At 34.4% G+C, this 22,750-nt stretch overlaps 1 protein-coding gene across 2 annotated transcripts in view; it reads right to left on the bottom strand.

Moving 5' to 3' along the window:
• The window catches only part of AQR (aquarius intron-binding spliceosomal factor), a 99,405-nt gene that overhangs the window by 31,179 nt on the left and 45,476 nt on the right, over positions 1-22,750 (bottom strand). For both annotated transcript variants that reach the window (XM_072808615.1, XM_072808616.1), the window contains 9 exons: positions 19,669-19,771; positions 16,683-16,803; positions 14,241-14,382; positions 11,191-11,369; positions 7,975-8,142; positions 6,327-6,496; positions 2,926-3,167; positions 1,405-1,551; positions 314-383 (listed from right to left, as the gene is read on the bottom strand). In XM_072808615.1, coding sequence (XP_072664716.1) covers positions 314-383; positions 1,405-1,551; positions 2,926-3,167; positions 6,327-6,496; positions 7,975-8,142; positions 11,191-11,369; positions 14,241-14,382; positions 16,683-16,803; positions 19,669-19,771 — 1,342 coding nt within the window. The remainder of the gene's footprint in view (positions 1-313; positions 384-1,404; positions 1,552-2,925; positions 3,168-6,326; positions 6,497-7,974; positions 8,143-11,190; positions 11,370-14,240; positions 14,383-16,682; positions 16,804-19,668; positions 19,772-22,750) is intronic.

The raw sequence follows: 22,750 nt of genomic DNA on the forward strand, positions 1-22,750 counted from the left end.
AAAGCCCAGCAAATAAACATTTCAGGCTTTGCAGGCCATATGATCTCTGTTGCAAGTATTTAACTCTGTTGTTACAGAACAAAACTGGACAGAGGTAATTCATAACCAAATAGGCATAGCTATATCCCAAAAAAACTTTATTTATGAACACTGAAATGAGCAGTAAGCAAAATCTCACATAATGCCACAATGACCTATAAACATTTAAATTCAGTTGGATTTTTGTGGTTCAAATATACTCTAAACATGTGAGGCCTACTTCTTGTCTGAATCCATGTAAAAACATGTGTATGTGTAACAATAATTCTCTTACCATAGTTAGCCCAGGCTGCATTCCAGCACGGATAGCTTCTATCTGTGTGTGAGTGAACTGAATTGTATTACTGGAAATAAGAGTAAATAAAAAGTTAGTTAAAAACACCGATGAACATTTGCTAAAAATTTAAACAATGAATGGAGGTCTAAATGCCTCCTCTGTATATGCCTCTGTTCTCCCAATCTCTTCTTCACCCTACCCCAGTGCTTTGGGTGTGTGTGTGTGTGTGTGTGTGTGTGTGTTAAGTTTGCATGTGCATGTATATGGTAAAACAAAATACAAAAAAACATGAGATCCTACCCTCTTTAAAAAAAAAAAAAAAAAAAGACTTTATTTATTTATTCATGAGAGACACACAGAGAGAGGCAGAGACATGGGCAGAGAGAGAAGCAGGCTCCTTGCAAGAAGCCCAATGCAGGACTTGATCCCGGATCCCAGGATCATTCCCCGAGCCGAAGGCAGACACTCAACCGCTGAGCTACCCAGGTGTCCCCCTCTTAACAAATTTTAACTGCACAGTAAATACAGGAGTGTTAACTATAAGAACAATGTTGGGTAGCAAATCTCCAGTACTTCTACATCTTAAAGACTGAACCAATCTCTGATGAATTATTTCCTTTACCTCTATACTCTACTGACTAACTAAAATGGAATGAATCTTATGGAAAGCAAAGACTACAGTTATTTTTCAATATACTTAGGCAATCCTATATTTCACTTGGAATGCCAAAATTCTAGTTCCTAATCTAATACCGAATATAATGCTACTTTTCTTGTCATGGCACACACGCATGAGAGTAGCTGCTACATGTAACACATGGTCAGGAACTAAGAACGCTGTGCTCAAATTAAGGTAGCCCTCTAATGTTTTTTTCTCATAGTACCTAAAAATGTTTATTTTGGAAATATGACTACACAATGCCCAAAAATGTTTCAACTATTCAGCTGACAGAATACAAGGAAAGAGGGTCAAGAAACAGAAGTTTCCTGGGGTTTCTAAAGGATCAGTAAATTTGAAATGAATTATTATTAATCCAAAATAGCAAACTATTATTCATCATACCAAATAATATAGACAGTAAAATTACCGTTTGGGTTGGTTGTAAGGATAAGGACCCCTATTAGGAATGACATGAGGTTCAACAATTAAGGTTTTTGCCTCTTCAGTATCTTCATCTTCACCATCTACATCTTTCCTTTTCTTCCCTTTTCCGCTCCTTACTGGAAAAGTTATTCTACAAAACCAAAATCTTTGTTCATTTTTTACAATTAACAACATTTACCAAGCATCTACCATGTGCATGACATTGTATGGAAGATAATCAGAGCAGAAAGAAACATTTATGGCTTAAAGGAACTATCTGTATATACATCCTGAAAAAAAGTAGACTTAAAAGCACTACAATGTATATAAATGGTGTTCAGATTAGAAGTCAATTGATTAAGGGAGAATCAAAGAAGGAGCATTTATATAATTATATCCATGCGCTATAAAGTGCTTTATACATCGTCACTCCTTAAATCAGAAAAGGCTTCATGGGAGAGATGGCATCAAAGATGAGTTTCAAAGAACTTAAACATACAAACATGGTAGGGAAGATATTCTAGGAAGACGTAAGACTAAGGTTCAAGTGCAAGTGGTCAGTTTTGCCACAGTGGATACAACAGAGAAAATAAGGCTAACAAGACAGGCTGGAGCCCTGTTATGACACTCTCAGAATACCAAGCCTTTAAGGCAGAAGTTCTCAGCTTGGGGTTAGGACACCTCAGGAGGTGATTCCTCCTAGGTGCCTGGGAGAGTCAAGGAATACATTAAAATTAAACTTAAAAAAAAAAAAAAAGAAAAAAAGAATTCTCTCTGTGCACTTCTTCCATGTAATAGAATTCAGAAAAGAATAGTGAGTTGCTTCAGGTATTTTATTCCATTTCTACTAAAAAAAATTTTTTTTTAAAGATTTATTTATTTATTCATGAGAGACACAGAGGGAGAGAGGCAGAGACACAGGCAGAGGGAGTAGCAGGCTCCTCGCAGGGAGCTTGATGCGAGACTTGATTCCAGATTCCAGGGTCACACCCTGAGCCAAAGGCAGAGGCTCAACTGCTGAACCACCCAGGCATCCCTCTACTCAAAATTAAAACCAAAGCTCCTTTAACATGAGATATAACTACATTGTGAATATTTAACATTTGTGTAAGTAAGCAAGCAAGCTTAAAAAGAAAAATATAATTTTTTCCTGAAAACTAAAGAAATTTAACATTCCATGACAATGTCCACTAATTAGGAAATATACCAGATTATACATAATATACAAAGACATATTTCTTTAGTCACATTCTATAAATATGTTTATGTAATACTCTTCCGACAAGTATATATACAGATCCCTTATTAGATGTGAGGCTACTTTTATTATGGTCATAAAAATGTTTTATGCACTAAGAATTTAGGAACAGAGTCAAATAAAATAAGTTTATCCCAGTCATTATATGGTGAAGGTAAAGACTGCTCAAACAAAATCACAATATTCAAAGCTCTAGCTATAGTCCTATGGCCTAGTTCACACTGGCTACAGAAAGCTTGAAAGGAGTACAGCCAGTTCTGACTTTACCTGAAAGGGGGTATCTGTAGAGCTGGGTCATCCACAGTTACTTTAACATTATGACCAGGAAAGCTGGTTTTTAAATGCTCAATGGAAAGAAATGTATCATTGAAATCAAGAGTGGCAATCTGATTGGGCATTTTTGAATAATGTGCACTACTTGGATCTCCATAACCTAAAATGATGTCATGCAGCCAGTCAGGTACCACACAATCAGTATTCATCAGGTTCCTGATGGTCTCCAGCACAGCCTGTCAGTGAAAAGACAGAAAAGGGTTGTGTCAAGAAGCCATCTCAAACATTTGCACTTCAATGGAACGCAGAGTTAGCTGCACTAATCCAGAATTCCCAAGTGTTTCAGAGCAAGAAGCTATTTTCTGCTGACAGGTGCTTGGCTAGACTGAATCAACAGTTATATTTTCAGCTGATACCATACACTGAGTTAAACAAAAGACCAAACTTAGCAAGGACAGTTTATCCGTTAGGAGTTCATTTAGAGAGAATGTCATAAATGAGTTCATCACTTGACTCCTGTTGTGTAGAATGAAAATCAGATCAGGATTACACAAGAAGAAAATATTATAGAATAAAACCATGAAGAGGATGCTTCCTCTTAGAAATTCACTGAGTTTTCTCTTTTTATATTCCATAGTTCCTCAATGCTAAGATGACACACAAGCAGAAGCATGTTAACATATGCCTCAATTGTGAAACATAATTTAAAAATATTAAAATTAACACTCTTAGAAAAAAGTCATAAATAAAAATGAAGTAGACAAAATGATAAAAGCGAAATGTCAAATAATTTTCAGAATGAAACATTCTACAATAAATAGTCATTAGAGTAGTTAACATACATTGTCAAAATTCCAAAGTTAAGGCAAGCTCTCAGACTTTCCAATAATTACTTTGACTAAGTGATCTATGCCATATATGGAAACCAGAAGGCTAGGCTATTAATTACTAAGAATAAAATAATCAAACCAGCCATGTTTATAACATAAATGCTATACACTCCAACAGGATAACAAAGTAAGAGGACAGTGCATGTTAATCACACTCTCCTCACATCACCTTCTGTTTATCATTTATCTAATTCCCACTAGAATATCATTTCCATGAGAGCAGGGATCTAGAAGTTTGACTATGAGATGGATATATCATCGGATGGACAGATAAATGAGTATGTTTACATAATAATAGGTAAGACAAGTGCTCTACTCCCTAAGAAAATGAAAATTTTAGTAGGGAGATGATATATGTCCTCAGCAATGACACAAAGCAGCAGAATATGGTAAATAATACATTTCAATTTAGCTGAAAGCAAAGGATCTGCAAAGGAGCTTTGGTTTATTTCATCATTAATGGAAAGTCAGAAATGTTTTGAGAAGCTGACTGAAATGATCAGTGGAAGCAATATGAAAAACAGGTGACTGACGAGGACAGAGATAGGGGTAGGGCAGAGGAAACTATTCAGGCAAGAAATAAAATATCCAGGTAAGAACAGGCTGTACGAATTGGAAAAGAGAGAAAGAAATAAGGGATGCTGCCTGAGTATATAGTGAAATACCAAAGACACCAAAAGAGCATTCATCCTTTCCCAAACACAGCAGAATTCATCACTGCCCCTTGTTTCTTGGATGGGAATCTGAATGCCTCTTTTGACTTCCCATGATACTTTTTGTTATTGTTTCTTAAAGTTTATTTTTTTAATAGTCTTCACACCCAGCACAGGGCTTGAACTCATGACCATGAGTCACATTGCTATTCTGACTGAGCCAGCCGGATACCTCTTCCATGACACTTTTACCTGCATTCTTCTGACGACTTTTGGCAACTTCTAACATTTCATGGCAGTTATTTGTTAATATTTTTAACTTCCCTTATTACTAGTCTAAACTCTTTAAAAATACAAGCTGTGTCTTACTCATCTTTACTGGCTCCACACAACTTAGCATAATGTCAGACACACAGTGGGTATTAAATAAAATGGTCAAATGAATGAACATAAGGAACTTTTTTCATTTTTAGTAAAGTGACTAAAATTCAATTTACTGAAAAACAAAACAGAGACAAACAAAAGAGAGACCTTACCCTCACAGACCTGCATTCTAATGTGAAGTCAGATAAATAACAAATACATAGTCATCAGGTATAATAAAGATTGTGATGAAAAATAAAGACAATCCACTTAGGAGTTAATATCTAAGCAAAGTTGACATTATACAGTAAGGGAGCGAACCATGTAAATACCTGGGAGGAAGACTGTGTTGGTAGAGGGAACACCATGGACAAAGGCTTGGATTTTTAAAGGACAGCAAAAAGGTCAGCATATCTGGCATGGAGTGAATCAGGGAAAGGGAAAATGATGTTGAGAGAGGTGGCCAGAGGACAGATAATGAAGGAGCCTTTTGGGTTATGAGAAAAATTTTCTACTGTGAGATGGGAAATCATTAAAGACTGTTCAACAGGGGGACCAAGGCATAATTTATATTCAGTCACTCTGTCACTCTGTGGAGACTAGCAGAAGGGGAAGAGCAGTCGAGAATGGAAGCAGGGATGTGAGAGATGATGGTGTCTTGAATGGGGTGTCAGTGGAGGTGGTGAGCTAACCAGACTGACTGACAGACTGGAGGTACAGTAAGACAAAAAGAAATCAAGAGTACTTCCACTGTTTTTTCTTCAACAATAGGGTAAAATGGGCAAATAAATCCCTTTGTATATGAAGTCTTCTTTTTTTAATCACAAAAACAGGCAAAAAAAAAAAAAGATAATAAACTGATAATGTACAGGAGGGGGGAGAGAAAGACATGTATTTGCAGAAGGTAGTAACACCAAATGTTAAAACCATTCCATGTTTACATTTTATAATATAGTTTCAAATAATTTTTAAAAAATCTTCTTTTATCAAAACTCCTTAGCTCATTGTTATAAAAGTAAAATTCTGTAGCCCCCAAACCTCCCTTTTCCTGCCAATGAGTAAAACACATTATATCATAAAGTAATTCAGAGCTCTGAGGTTTCACATCTGTATTCATAAAGTGATTTGGAAGTACACTTTCTTTTGATTTAAAAAAGAACTCCCAGTAGACAAATAAGCAGTTTTCTTTGCTTTATACTGGCTATCCTGAGCATTTAATTGACAAAAAGCAATGAAAGAGACTGACCTGGATTAATTTATATTGTAAGTTTCTAAACTCATCAAATGACAACATGTAGACTAAATATAAAAGCCAAAGAAAATTTATTAAGCTTATTTTAAGAAAATAAGAGAATTGTTTAGAATCAGAATAAAAGCAATGATCATTTTCTTAACAAAACATTCTTTTACCTAGAATCTATGTATTTATGTTTTAGAAGTTATTCAAATTGGACATGGTACATTTATAGTTATATAGCCTAAAAATTACCTTAAAGTTATTTTCCTTTGGTTTTCTCCTCATTATGATATTGAAAGTTTCATACACATCTTCTGCTCCATTTTGTATAGTATTGGTCATATCTTGTTGATACTGGTTTGGGTCCAAGAACACTCTAAATGTCCTTGACTCTCCTCTAAGATTGGGTCGTGGCTCAGGTCCTAGACATTTTGAGGAAGTCTGATAAGTGAAACATGTACTTTTCAAGTACTGAAGTTAGCAATATTCCTTTTCTAGAAATGATGAATAAACTGTCCACATCGAACTCCAGTCATTCCCTAACTAGAAAGTTATCTACTCATTTCAAATGCCTAGAAGCTGAAAATATCTTCTCCTTTCCCTAAATTCTTACTATTTTTTTTCCCAGAACAGTCATGTAATGTTTATGATGCAATGCCATGGACTGCAATTATCTGTATATGTCCTCAACCAAACTAAAAGCCTTGGAAGTCAAACAACTTTACTTCTGTTAGTTACTCATAGCTCCATTACTGCCTTACATATAGTAAGCACTTGACTGATCACCAGTGTGAATGGAAATTTTATATACTAATGGCTGAAAGGTCAGAGCCCTCTAACTCTGGTCCCAATATATGGCCATATGTTTACTCCATCTTTCCCATCTTCTTTTATTCTAGCCATAAGATCAGTTTAATTACCAGCACTTTTAGCAGTGGTGCAATCTTAAAATCAGAGGTAGAAATTAATTCAAGTTCTGAGAGAAGTTTCATAAACAAATTGGAAAATAAGCACTGGACATAGATAGATGTACTTGTAATTTAACAGTAAGTATGACAAAAAAGGATAACAGAAAGAATTTCAAAGAAAAGTCATTGATTAAGCCTAAGAAATCAAAGAGCTGACAGTTCTGTAAGGTGGTATTTCTAATGGGGTGATGTCTGCATGTTAGGTATGACAATTCCTTTTATGAGGCAATTCTGTTTAAACTGCCCTTTTAAATTTTTTTGTGAGAGAGAGAGCGGAGTGGGTGGGAGAAGGGCAGAGAGACAGGGAGAGAAGAGAATCTTAAGCACGTGCTCTGTGCTCAGCACAGAGCCTGATGTGGGGCTTGATTTTACAACCCTGAGATCATGACCTGAGTCGAAATCAAGAGTCTGATGCCTAACTGAACCACCCAAGCACCCCAAGGTAGCTCTGTTTCAATGTTTAGCATCCCTAGGTGTCATCCATCAAATGCTAATAGCTCACCAACCCTTACCTCTACCCTGTGCACATGAAAAGATAAATACCACCATACATTTCAAAATGCAGGGAGAGTCCAATTGAGAGTCACTGAATCAAATCAATAAAACTTAAGAAGGAAAAATTGGCAAATATATCATGAGAGGTATTAGAGATTTTAGAAAGCAATATTATAAAGTATTATAAAGGGAAGTTTTAAATAAAGGTAATTTCAAAAGATCTTGTCCTTTCCAATAGCTAACAAAAAGTTTAGAAACCATATTATTTATTTCTAAAAGTGGGTAGCAGGTACCTTACACATATTATACATATAATCCTTTGTGTTGATTTAGTATGTAAAATAACTAAAAAAAATATTACCTAAGATGCATAAAGAAAAAAGGCACAGAAACATCATTATGTACAAATTCTCTTTCAAAAACATAGATTGCCATACCGTCTTCAATGACACGGCCTTTATCATCTAGCATGCCCTGGATTTCACAGCCTCTGACATAAACCAGGCCAATCTGCTCAATAAAAGGTCTCCTCCGGTCAAACTTAGTACCGTAAGGTTTTGTGGGACGTACAGTAACTAAAAAACATACATCATGCTTACGAAGACCTGGTAAAACACAAAGACATTTTCACTTATTAGAATGTTACGGTTTTCAGTCTTTTGTTGGCAAATTCTCATCATCTTAAGAGATGTAAGAAACATTTAAAATACCAGAGGTGAACAATGATTTGCACTGTAATTGTGGGTATTCCTATAATCTTTAAAATTCAATGTCTGACAGGAATAATTAAAATGAAAAGTTCTCTTTATATTAAAATTTGAGACGTTTATGCCATGAATATATTACTGAATAAGCCCTCCAAGTCATGTTACAGCTCCAAAATTGGATGCTCATCATCATTCTTATTTTTAGCATTCTTAATAAGTAACCGAAAATATGGTTGGCATATAATCCATCTATATCATATTCAGCAGATTTCTAACATCAGTTTAAACCATCCATCATTGTCATTCTAACAACAGTCTAACTGCATTCCCTGAAAGAGGTCAACTCAAGAATAATTCATCAAGGCACAAAAGCATTGTTTATAGATACCATATTGAAAACAAGGTTGAATATATATAGTTTCATTTGGCAAATACTTTTTATAAATAAATGTCAAGAAATAGGAAACTTTGCCAAAGTCCATTAGCTTCTCAGTCATTAGACCCAATACTGGACTCAACTGGATCCCCAGTTCCTTTAGAAGTAGAGACATGGAAAGACAAGGGACATAACTTAAATCACATATCCATATAACGTCATGCCATTTAACCTTCATTTCTTTCCTGATTAGTTTTATTAGCTACTATATGATACAAATGAAAGCTTAAACATTTTGTTTGCTCATAACCTTGGTAATAAGATATACAACTAAATCAAATCAGCAGTGTCAGTGTGTGGCTAACATTATTGGACCATTCTGGTTTGTTTTAATATGGAGCAGGGTTTAAGTGTACGAGTAATAATTGCTCTGATTCATAATAATGACTTCTTTAGTTCCCAGCCAATTCTACATAAAGCAGGAGAAGCAACAGGAATGAAAACTGTTCTACTATCTGAGCTGTACTGCCTTTAGTACTTCTGATCTGCCTAATTCATTACAACGTGTAAGTCTTAGTAGAGTCCAAGAGGTGGTCCTGAGAAGTAATGCAGTCCCTACCAATGTCACTTCTTGGCATCACTAAGGGATGACTGCCTATTCCCTACAAAGGCAGATCATTTTATTGTGGGACATGTCAGATCTACATTAAAAAAAAAACCCTACGTAATAGAGAGCTCAACTACCTTTTTCCTTTCAACCATTTGTATCCACTCCATCTTGGCTATGCCTTCTGGAGCAAAATCCAGCATTTGTTTCATTAATTGTTTCCTTAATTTAAAATGGGATAATGGAGAAGATGAGGGCCTGAATTTTTGAAGGAACAAGAATGTTTTATATATTTAGCTTAACGTCTTCAAAACTATTGTTTCTACAGGACAATATTCACTACTACTTATAAAATCTCCCTCTCAAAAAAAAAAAAAAAATCTCCCTCTCATTTTTTTGCCTCTATTTTCTATTTAGTTACTCCATCTATGATGAACATAGGCTCTGGCCTCTCAGAAAACATTTTTCTCCCCACCATGCCCCCTACAATGAACCACCTATTTATTCTACGATACCCTATTGTTCCCTCTCTCACACATGAAATATATCCATTACATTTCTCATTCTACCAGAGACCTATGTTTAAAAGAATGAATGGGGGGGCAAAAAAAAGGAGACCGTGTAATGTCCTCCTGATAGAAGTCTCCAAAGTAACAAAGGAGTATAGGTAACTGTGTTGTAAAATAGTGTTTATTTTAATGCCTTCTTATATGTCAAAGGTAGTAAGTGTAAAACCTTCTCCAGTAACTTAATGTCCTTCTTAAGGTTTACAATCATAAAGATAGATAGTACTCAAGATGTGTAACACATTAGATTAGATTGGAACTCTTTTGAAGGATACAGGAATCACAAAAACATTGTCACAAACTACACCCACTACAGTGGCCATTTGTTAAACATGTGGCCAGCTTTGCTGCTGGATTCCTTCAGAATTAATGGATAAACATATCATATAGTCCCTTGGTTATAAATAGCTATATCGGGAGCAATAATTTCTGAAAACTGATCCATCAAGGGACTATCGCTTTTCTTCTGGCATGCCAAGAAGGTGGAAGGAGATAAAATCTACCAGCTACTGTTTCTCACAATGGACAGCAAGCAAGAGCTCTCGTAAGACAGCTGAGAGAAAAATTTAAAGTGCCACTTAAAAATTAGGTCATGTGTCATTTCTGGCACAGGTGTTATCAATGTTTTTACTTTTTACTTGGCTTAGTAACTCTGAACATATCTGCCTCTAAATAAAATTTCTTGTGGAACTCCTGTCCCTAAAATCTTGCCTGGAAAGAACAGGGGAAATAACTCATCTAATTTCTCTGCATCTGTTATTTATCCTTGAATATACTTAATATCACTAATTCTTTATCTGACTTCCTCCCTTTGATGCAAATAGTGAAACTATTATTATTTCTTTCTGAGTTGTTTTACCAGATCCCCTTAAAATTGCTTTTGAGGTTGTCTAATTTTGATTTTATATCTTTATTTTTCAGCAATTGTATGTATCCCTATTCTCTTCAGTTTGGCAGCTTTTATTATCTCTTAAGAATGCTAATTTTCCTTATTAACTCTACATGCATGCAAGTGATATGTGGGTTTCCCTCCTTTCTTTAGTGAACAGTAATATTTTGCTTCTTTTTTATATCGATCCTACAAATTCATAAATATTATTTTATTAAATTTGGGATTTAAAGAGCTCTTCTCTCAGCTTTGCAATCCATAATTTTCAAAATACTGTGATACGCATGCTATTTTATGTTTTTTATTAAATTATTAAGACATTTAATTATTCTTGTATGATCCTTGATACTTTTACTACTAGTAATCATAAAGACAATTTTTAAAGATAAAATTTCATAAATGTTTAGAAGGGTAATGTTTAGTAAAAGTGCTTTGACAATTTTCTAAGTGAAAGTCTATTAACTGAAAACGTAAAAGCGTAATTTTATGTTTTGAAATAGAAAATTACCTTCCCATTCATCTTTGATGTGATCTCTGACATTCAAATTGATGGTAACATCTGCACGAACTCGAGTTGGCCAGTTTTCACCTATGTTGGGCTTCGCAACCTCAACTACAGTGAAAGCCACAATGGGCTGGGCCATTCGTGCCCAACCACCAAACACTACACCACCATACTCAGACTGCCTGAAAACCAAAAAAGTGCATGATTACTCAAACAAAAAATGACTTTCCCCCAATTTTTAGCCAACTAAAATTAGTGAGGAACATACGTTTAGCTAGTAAGCCCTGACATTAGTAACTCTTATTTCTAAATTAAAAGAAAAAAAAAAAAAGGAAACTAAATCCTGATATATAGGAAATATATTCATTAGCGTGAAAAGGCAAATACGGTCCAATAAAGAGATAAGTAGAGAGGAGTATCCCCTACACAAACAGAAAAAAAGGTAACTCTATAAGCGTAAGAGTGGAGGCATTTTGTCAAAGGATCATCTATTATAATAATAATAGAGTGATCTAGATTATTGTAATATATATTAAAATTATTATAGATTATTATAATTCTTATCCTTTTCCTCTCTTCATCGAGATAGTCTCAACTGTTTACATCTTATTTATGTATTTAGGTATTTCTACAAGCTGTTTTAGGACAAACTAGAATTTTAAAAATCAAAAATCAACAAATGAGATCTATGCAAATGCTTGCTTTAGGGCATAATATTTAAATCATGTAAAACATACTGCCATGAACTGGGGGTAAAAATAATCAAGCTAGTTGTAATAACCAGAATCACTAACATTCAAACACCCAATCTTTTTTCTTATGTTAGTCTAACTAGTACTTTAGCTTTTACATTAAGTAGTGTATCTGGGAAATCTGTAACATAAATATAGCAGCAGCACTCCAAAACTGGAAAGTACTGCCAAAAATGACATGCTTACACAGATAAAGAAAAAATGCCAGGTAAAGGCTTTGTGTCAGAAGAAAAAAACTGTAGAACTTCACAACATCAAAGAGTGAAACTAATAATAATGATTACCTCCTCTATTTTTTACAACTTTACTACAGTACAGTTTACATATCATTAAATTCATTCATTATAAATGCACAATCCAATGATTTTTAGTACATCTGCAGAGTTGTGCATCCGTCACCACAATCCATTTTGAGAACATTTCCATCCTATGTGTAAAAGATCCCTCTTATCTGACTATAGTTGATCCTGTTCCTACCCCCAGGCAACCACTCATCTATTTTCCCCAACACTTTTCTCCTCCCTTATAAAATCTACCTGTAACATGAAGCATTAAAAAGGACAGATTTCTGCCCCTCAGAAGTACATTCTCTCTCATGTTCCTCTGTGCTTAGAGCAGCCAGAAAACATGATCGTTAGTTACATGCACTGAGTAAAAATGCCTCTACCTTTCCACATTCAGCACACAGGAAAAAGAAAGAGAGCCTGGCCTCTTTTTAGATCTCATCATTTTTAACAGCCTTCAATGATGGGCAATTAGGAATGAAAATCCAGAAAAATGTATTATCACAAGTTAACTCCCAAAAGTGACATTTTCTTTCCCTTAGCAGAAAATAATGTAAGTTAAAAAAATGTCCTTTATTAATAGACCATAAGAACTCTAAGTATTTTTGCTTTATTTGGCATTTGAGTAAAATATAAGGGAATTTTATTTGATAAACTGCTAGTTAGTAAATCCCTAGTTTGCAAAATGGCCAAAATTAGGTCCAGAATCTGAGCATGTAAACCCAAGGTAACCATAAAATTGAAAGGAAGCTTTCTGATCAAGCACTCCCCCAGGGTCCAAACAATGGGCAATAATTCCAGCAAAGCTGTGGGCAGGGATGATCAGCCAATGAGTATACAAACTTCACAGTGCTAGCCTGCCTACTGACTCAACTGATTATTAAGTTGAAAATACTTTATGTTGTGTTTTATAGTTTCACCCAGAATAACTTTTCACATAATAATTAATTAAAAAATAGAACTGTGTATGAAATAAAATAAAATGTGGAAGTGGAAAAAAAATAGATCATAATCATAGTGTCCATGTAGCTCTCTGTAATTAGTAAGCGGAGAAGCCTAAAAGACACCTGAATCTGTTCACATTCAAAAACTGAGGCTTTTCATAAAGAATGCAGTATTATTGTATGCGTATGCATGCTATGACGAGAATGTAATAAAAACTCATTTTATAGAATTAATTTTACTAGCTTTTAGTCACTTGTGATATATAACTTACTCTCACCAATTTCATGCTTAGAATGAAACAGTGAATGAAGGGCATTTATCTCAAGTCAGTCATATCTAAAAAGCAAAACTGACCACCACAGATCTCATAATGCAGAGCTGCCTTCAATAACTAGAATGGAAGTCTTTTCTTCACTAACAGAATTCCAGACATAAGCAAGCATGTGGGGAGTTGATTTTAAACAGAAGACTTCCTCACATAATGAGACCTACTCAAATGGTCCCCAAAGTAAATTCTGATGGTTTAAGTCTCTTCAAGGTAATACAGATGGAGGACCTGGGAAGACTTTCCAACATTTGATTTCCCTGTGATGCTCAGCAATGCTCCTCATCTCTTGCCAGGTCCCTTAGAAAGGCTAACTGAGATCCTGGTGACAGCCACAGAGCAGTTATAGTAGAAGACCCCTTTATCATGAGCTTCCAGGATTTAAACTATCCTGCCCTAGTACAGTCCTGGTGGTCAGCTCATACCTTCTATTTCCTCTTTTGCTAATGTCCAACCTACTACTCTCCTCTTCATTTCTCCCTCTCTATCCCCCAAGAATAAGACCTCTCTTCCCTTATTCTCAGTCCCTCAGTACCACCCTCAAGTACCCAGATACATATTTTATATTTTAGTACTTTTGAAATACTCTAATCCATATTAGAGAATTTCTCAGAGTAAATATCTCCTATTTTGGAGGGCATCTTCCTGCCAGGCATACTATTTCTAAATATACTCATGAGGTTTCTGATAGAGGTATATCAGTCACTGTTTGCATCTCTTCATTACAAGTGGAACCAATTTACTAACCATGGCTTCATTCTGCTGACACTATCCTCAATGTCCTGCCTAATTTCATAAGTTGATTCTAAGCGGAAGAGATTAAAGTTCCTTAGGAGGTAATCATGAAGAGTCAAAAACTGCAAATTCAACTTGGGAAGAGCAAGACAACCTGAAAAAGAAAGCAGTATTCACAATTGAATTATGCTTTTAATCAGACAGCTACACTATGTATAAAGAAATGTACTACAAATTTGGTAAGAGTTTAATTTAATGATGTCTGCAATATAGCATATTTGATAAGGTCCTATTTTTATTTTCACACAGGAATTGAAAAACCAAGTTAACAAATGCTATCTATTAAGAGCTGGAAAGGAAGGATAAATCTCACGAATACGTATACCATGCATCGATGATTCACATACAAAAAGGCTTCTAAAAAGTATCTGAATATACTTAAAATTAACAGTCTCGGGTAGTTTAAAAATTCTTTACCCTGTAATTTATATTTGGCAAAGCTCGAAGTAAATACTGACCATAAACTAAGCCCATGACAAATTTATCATGAAAGTTAATTAGTATGTTACAATGTATTAATCTACCTCCAGTGAGTACTATTGTGCTCTGAATCGTTGCCTTTTGGCTATACTTTATGGATAAGGTATTGGTTATGTTATTCCTGGAGCTACTTCCCTTTTCTGACTATATTAATGAACAATATTCTTTCTAATACATTCATTAACCGCTCTTTCCCTTGAATAATAAGTGAACAAGCATTCAGCTGCAATACCTAAAAGGTTAAGAAAAACCAAACCTCAAAATAAACATATTTTACTGGAAAATCATATTACTTTCATCATCTGTATCCATTCTTACCAAAGCAATAATGAACCTAATGGCAAAAAACATCAACGCAAAAAAATTTCATACCATTTATGTTAGTAATTCTAAGTATCTTTCAGGCCAGAGGCTAAGGGAACATATCTTTTTGGAAAGTATCATTTTATTAAAAAAAATTATAATTAAAATGTCACCATTTTGCAACTGTCACTGAATTAAATCTAGCCATCAAGCAGCAATGGCTACTTATATCTCACACACACACAAAAACAATCAGACATTCTGTGCCTCTGATTAAAGAATATAGCACTACCAAGAATCTTGCCAGAGATAAAAACTCAGTCTGACCAAATCTCTGCATTCAGCTGCCAATATGCAAGAAAAATAAAGAGCAGAGAGACACATTCGACTGTACACTGAGTAGTCAATTAAGAAAAAAACTAGACTGTGGGAAACTACAGATAAAAAAAAACTCAAGTTCTTCAAAAGAAAAGGAAGGGATACAGAGGGCATTTGTGAAGCAAAAGACATTTAAAAAATTAAAAAATGTGTAAGACATCGATGCATAGGTAGGTGATAAAACGATGAATAAATATATAGTTTTATACTCAGAGCGGCATCACTGAATAGCACCAAAAGCTAGATGTAAGACTGTATATGTTCAAGGACATATAAGCTCAGGACTGACAAGACAAAATATAAGTGGTATTTGCCTTTTAAGAACTGATTAGACAAAGAGTTAAATGTCATACATACAAGTCATAATCTTTTAGTGTGAACAAGTTGGAAAAGTGAAAAAACAAGGCACTGACCTTTGTAAGAACAAAAAAATAATATGAAGACTATCTATTCTGAAATCTAGCACAATTTTGATGTACTGGGTATACTGAAGTTATGACTTTAAGGATATGACTCTGAAGTATCCATTTTTCTTTTAAATAAATTACCACTGGTGAGGTCTTTAAACGCTGTTGTTCAAAAAATTTCCTGAATTTCTTTTTTGAAATATGCCTTCAAAATATGTCAGAATGTACTTCAGCATATGCTTAAATGTGGCAAATTCTCATCCCTGGCAGATGAACAAAAGCAGTTAAGAACAAATCTGTTAAAATAGATATGTAAACAAACCAAGGAATAGCTACTTGCAGTCAAAACTAAGGATTTATTATTAACTAATGACAATTTTTTGATCATCATTAGTTGGTTTAAACAAGGAATTCAAATGAATTTCCAAAGAAGGCTTTGAAAAATAAGACATTACCAAGCAAAGCCTTTTACAGTGACATAATGAGAGATATACTTCCTATGCTATTAGGTCTCCTTAAAACATAGTTTTATGCTTCCAGTCATATTTTATAAAGGATGACATATATATAATCCAAATAATATATATATTGAGATGTGTGCAACACACACACACATACACACACACACACACACACTCGGGCATGGTTAAATTTAGTAAAAATCCTTAATGCTAAGTATTCAAAATACTGAATAATTTACAGCTTTAAAACTGAACTTAAGGGTACCAGAAATTTATCCTAAGGATAGGAAGTAATTTCAGTTACATATGATAAATTCTAAACTAAATTTCATGGTACACCTGAATCCCATACTTCTTTGCCATACCTTCCCCAGAATAGTACTCAGTTGGGACAATATTTTCATCCCATATGATTTTCTCAGTTGGATACAAAGGCATCTGGTTCAACTGCTGAATTTGAGAAATTCGACGTTCATGACGAGATACCTAAAAAAAAAAAAACAAAAACAAACAAAAAAAACATTATGCAGAAAGTTAGAAGTATCTTTTCAATTATTTATTTCATTATTTTTTTAGAAGTATCTTTTTAAAATAAAAATATAATTTGTGGAGAAATTCATAAAGTATAGAATGAGAAGTTGAGAAGTTTCAGGTCTTTCAGTTATGGTAGCACTTAACGAAGAGGGTTTTTTTTCCAATCTGTATTCTCCATAAATCAAAGATTGGAGAGGTACCAATTATGAGGGGTTTTGGAATCAGAGAGATCAGAGTTCAACTCCAAGTGCCTCTTACGTATGAGCTACATAAAAGCTGGGCATGCTCCTTCAACTTCCCTGATCTTAGCTTCCCTTTTCGTAAAACAGATAAAATACCACTCACCTCTCAGGTTTCTTATGAAAATGAAATGGAATACTGTAAAATAGCATCAAAGTGCTTGGCACATGCCAAGACCTTAAAAACTACAGCACTTAGTATTCACCAACATTAAGCCCTAAATCCTAGAAATAGTTTTCATTCCTATATTAATTAAACAATGTAGTAAACTTTGTTTATTAAAAACCTGGGAGCGCCTAGGTGGCTCAGTTGGTTAAGTGTCTGACTCTTGGTTTCAACACAGGTCATGATCACCTGTCATCAACACAGGTCGGGAGACAGAACCCAGTGCTGGGCTCCATGCTCAGTGGGGAGTCTTGCTTCCCCTCTCCTGCGCCTCATGCTGTGTGTCTCTTTCAGATATAAATAAATAAATCTTTTTAAAAAAACCATACATGCAAAAACATCTGGCCTCAGTCTTCCTTGCAAAATGAAGAGTTGGACTATATGACCTTTATGTAGATTTCCATTGTTAATATTATAGTCATCTATCTCAAACAAAGAAATAAGCTTATTACCTAATTAATGTGTTAAAATCATGATACATGTGAAAAATATGTCACACTTTCTTCAGTAGATGGAGTATTTTTTTAGGAAAGAAAATAGTCTGATATCATCTAAACAATATACATATTTCAACTTTTTTAAATCATAATTCAGGTATTAAAGAATCCACAGCCTAAGGAAATCCTTTAGGAGAGAGAAGAAATGAAAGGTAATGCTGTAGCACTATAAATTTTTAAAATTGTTTTCTTTTTGGCATGAATATTTAAATTTCAAGGATGAAATCTTGGCTGTAAGATTATAAAAGGCATAGGATTATCCTTATACTTAAACCTATTTTCCATTAGAAACATTCCTAAAGAAATCCTCATGTCTTTGTATAGTAAGGATTTATTATTAATCACCAAACCTGATTTATGAGAGAAGATTTCACATTGTCAGAAAATGGGACAAGGAATTTTTTAGAAAACACTTGTAGTCAGAAATAATGAAAAGAAAGCAAAGATGGTGACCTAAGTAAGACATACATTTCACACAAGTAAACTTATCAATAAAAAAGTATTTTCTATACTTGAATTAAATTAAAACTCCAAGAATTTCTCTCCAACTGGCACTTAAACACCTGTCGTCAGGCTTAAAACACCTGCTACCAATAGCTTCTGGTTACTACACCCAAAACTAGCATTATCATCTTCTATACAGTAAAGGACTATATTTTACACCCCATATTAAAAGTATTAGTTTGGAATATAAATCACAAAACTGTGTGCTCATTATGATTTCATACATGTAAAAAAATGCATATACACACCCACACTGTGTATGTTTGTAGAGTTATAAAAAAAAAACTAAAAATGACTCAACCTATAGCAGACAAAAAAACAAAAAATTAAAACAAGCTATTATTTTTTCACTCCTGCAACTGGCAGAAATTGGGATGACTCATAACATCCAATCTTGGTAAGGGCGTAAGGAGACACATTCCAATACATTGTTGGTAGCAACATACATCTTTCAGAGGATAATTTGGCTGCATCTTACCTTTTAAATAAGCACATGCTTCAATCAAACAATTTCACTTCTAGGTACCTCTCCTAAATGTCTACACGTGGGCACAAAGATTCTGTGCCACTATTTGTACGAGTGAAGACTGTGAACAACTTAAAAATTTGTGGTGGGGATATAATTATTTGTGCATGTTATGAATTATTTTGGTAAAGATAAAAGTAAATCTCTTTCCCTCAATTTTTCTGTGAACCTAAAACTGCACTGAAAACAAAATAAAACTTTACCAAAAAAAGTATGTTGTTTTTTTTTTTTTTTAAAGATTTTATTTATTTATTCATGAGAGACACAGAGAGAGGGGCAGAGACACAGGCAGATGGAGAAGCGGGCTCCATGCAGGGAGCCTGACGTGGGACTCGATCTTGGGTCTCCAGGATCATACCCTGGGCTGAAGGTGGCGCTAAACCGCTGAGCCACCCGGGCTGCTCAAAAAGTATTAGTTTGTTAAAGTTCATTATTTCCCAAAAGACTGAAAAATCCCTTAGAATTCTGAAGCCACCAAGTCAGCAATAACTTAATTTTTCTAGATCTACATGAGTTTTCTAATGATAAAGGTATGCCTTGATATTCAAGGTACCATATTTTAAAAACTTTAAAAATAAACCATTAGATAGATACGAACGTATATATGTATTACCTGTGTGTATGTGTAACTATGACCTCTAAAAGGAAGGAATGGTGTCAATTATCTATCTAGCCTCAATGCCTGAATCCAGTGCCTGACACAGAAGCTGCTCATAAATGTTTGCATGGAATAAATTCATGCCATAAAGAAGTTTTAAAAGGTAAAAGAGACAAGAAAAGAAATCTAACAGATGAGAAATCGGACAAAAACCTTTAGCCCAGGATAAAATCTGTATCAAGTCACATCTTGGAGATGGGGAAAACTTAAAGAATATTAACATTTACCAGCAATTCTAGAAGAAATTCTTTATCAAAAGTTGTGTCTTCATTTTTAGGAAGAATTGGTAACAAGCAGAGATATGATGCCACCTGGTGGAGCGTATTTGAACTGCAGAAAAAGGAATAGTCAGACCAGAATATTAGCTCATCTTGCTTCACTTTCGAAATACATAATTTTAAAGACTGCTTAAAAAGTTTTACCTAGAAAATACAATCCTATGACACTGTAGCAAACAAAAAAAATTAGCAATTAAAGTTAACCCCCTTAATGAAGGTTCTCAAACTGTCTTCTGCATCCCTCCTGTGGTTCCTGAGACCTTTGCAATAAATCTGCAAGAACGATACATTTTTCTATTAATATTAAGACATTATTTGTTTGTTGTTTTCACCATCTTTGCATACACAGTGAAAGCAATTGTGGTAAAATTGCTGGCATAGATGAAAGTGGTGGCACCAACCAGGACGATAAGGAGCCATTCTTTCATTTAAGAATGCCCTAAATGAAGAAGCAAAATTAATTTATTAATTAAAATTAAATTGTTACTTAAAATTAATTATTAACATAATTAAATTTGGACTCGAGTAACTGTTTTTAAAAAATTCTGTGTGACAAGATAGGAAGTACACATTTTGCACACAGTTTTTGCTTGAAAGAACTACTGACAAGCTATGGTTATATAGAACTGAATAAATGGCAAAAAGTTTCCAAATCTGAACAAAATAAACCAGTAACTTTAAGGAAAACAACTGACAGCATTTGTTACCAAAGATAAAATTTTAACTTCCAAGTGAAACACTGGAATTTTGGAAAATGTACATTCACCACCATGAGCTGAACAGCTTTCCATTACTTAAATACAGTTTCATCATCCTTGCCAAATGCTGTCACACTCTATCCCAGTCCTCGGCAACCAGGGATTTTTCATTTCTGCAATCTTTTTTTCCAGAAGGTCATATAAATGGAACCATACAATATATAGGCTTTTGATGCTGGTAACTTTCATTTAGCATAATACCACTAAAATGTACCCCTACTGTGTGAATATGTAGTTAATTCCTTTTTATTGCTGGTAGTATTCCATCATATGGAAGGAGCACAGTGTGCCTATTCACCAGTTGAAGGGTATCTGTTTTTGATAACTATAAAGCCACTATATACATTTCCCCACAGAATTTTGTGTGAACATAAATTTTAATTTGGGAATATCTGTCAAAACACTAGATTGTATAGTAAATTCATGTTTAACTTCACAAGAAAGTGTCACATTTTTCCAAGGAGGCCCTACCATTTTGAATTCCCACCAGCAATATGTGAGACCTCCAGCTGTTCCACAACCTTTTCAAAAGTCAATACACTGCATGTTCTTTAACAATTCTAATAGATATGTAATATCTTATTGTGATGTAAATCTGCATTTCTCTAATAGGAAAGGAAGGATATATTCAATGTGCTGAATGGGAAAAATATGCAGCCAAGAATTCTTTATCCAGCCAGGCTATCATTCAGAATAGGAGAGATAGAGCGTCCCAGACAAACAAAAAATTAAAGGAGTTTGTGACCACTAAACAAGCCCTGTAAAAAATTTTAAGGGGCCTCTTGTGAGTGGAGAAAAAAAAAGAACCAAAGCAACAAATACTAGAAAATACCAGAGAACCCCACCAGAAACACCAACTCTACGAGTAACACAATAGCACTAGATATCATATCTCTCAATGATCACTCTGAATGTAAATGAACTAAATGCCCCAATTGAAAGACATAAGGTATCAGAATGGATAAAAAAAAAAAAGATCCATCTATATACTGCCTACAAGAGACTCATTTTAGACCTAAGACACCTGCAGATTGAAAGTGAGTGGATGGAGAACATCATCATACTAATCATCATACTAATGGACATCAAAAGAAACCTGGATTAGTCATACTTTGACAAACAAAGACTGTAAAAGAGATGAAGAAGGGCATTATATCGTAATTAAAGGGTCTATCCATCAAGCTCTAACAATTGTAAATATTTATGCTCCCTACTTGGAGCACCCAAATATATAAATCAATTAATAATAAAGAAACTCATTGATAGTAATAATAGTAGGGGACTTTAACACCCCACTTATAGCAATGGACAGATCATCTAAGCAGAAAATCAACAAGGAAACAATGGCTTTGAATGACACACTGGACCAGATGGACTTAAGAAATATATTCAGAACACTTCATCTGAAAGCAGCATTCTTTTTGAGTGCACATGGGACATTCCATAGAAGAGATCACACACTGGGTCAAAAAATCTGTCCTCAACAAGAACAAAAAGATCAAGATCATGCATAGTTTCAGACCACAACACTATGAAACTTGAAGTCAACCACAAGAAAAAGTTTGGAAAGACCTCAAATACATGGAGATTAAAGAATTAGGGGGTTAAACATGAAATTAAAGAAGAATTTAAAAAACACATGGAAACAAATGAAAATGAAAGCACAACAGTTCAAAACCTTTGGGATGCAGCAAAGGCAGTCCTAAGAGGGAAGTATACTGCAATATAGGCCTTCTTCAAGAAGCAAGAAAAGTCTCAAATATACAACCTGACCTTACACCTAAAGGAAATAGAAAAGAAACAGCAAATAGTCTAAAGCCAGCAGAAGAAGGGAAATAATAAGGATTGGAGTAGAAATAAATGATATAGAAACAAAAAAACTAGTAGAACAGATTAACAAAACTAAGAGAGGGTTCTTCAAAAGATTTAATAAAATTGGTCCCTAGCCAGACTTATCAAAAAAGAGAAAGGACCCAATAGATAAAATCACAAATCAAAGAAATGAGAAATCAAGATCACAACCAGTACCACAGAAATACAAACAAGTATAAGAGAATACTATGGAAAATTATATGCCAACAAGCTGGGCAATCTGGAAGAAATGGACAAATTCCTAGAAACTTACAAGCTACCAAAACCGAAATAGGAAGAAACAGAAATTTTGAACAGACCCATAACCAGCAACAATTGAATCCGTAATAAAAAATCTCCCAACAAACAAAAGTTGTGAGCGAGAGAGCTTCCCAGGAAAATTCTACCAGACATTTAAGGAA

This window comes from Canis lupus, chromosome 32 (assembly GCF_048164855.1).
Source record: "Canis lupus baileyi chromosome 32, mCanLup2.hap1, whole genome shotgun sequence".
NCBI lineage: Eukaryota > Metazoa > Chordata > Mammalia > Carnivora > Canidae > Canis > Canis lupus.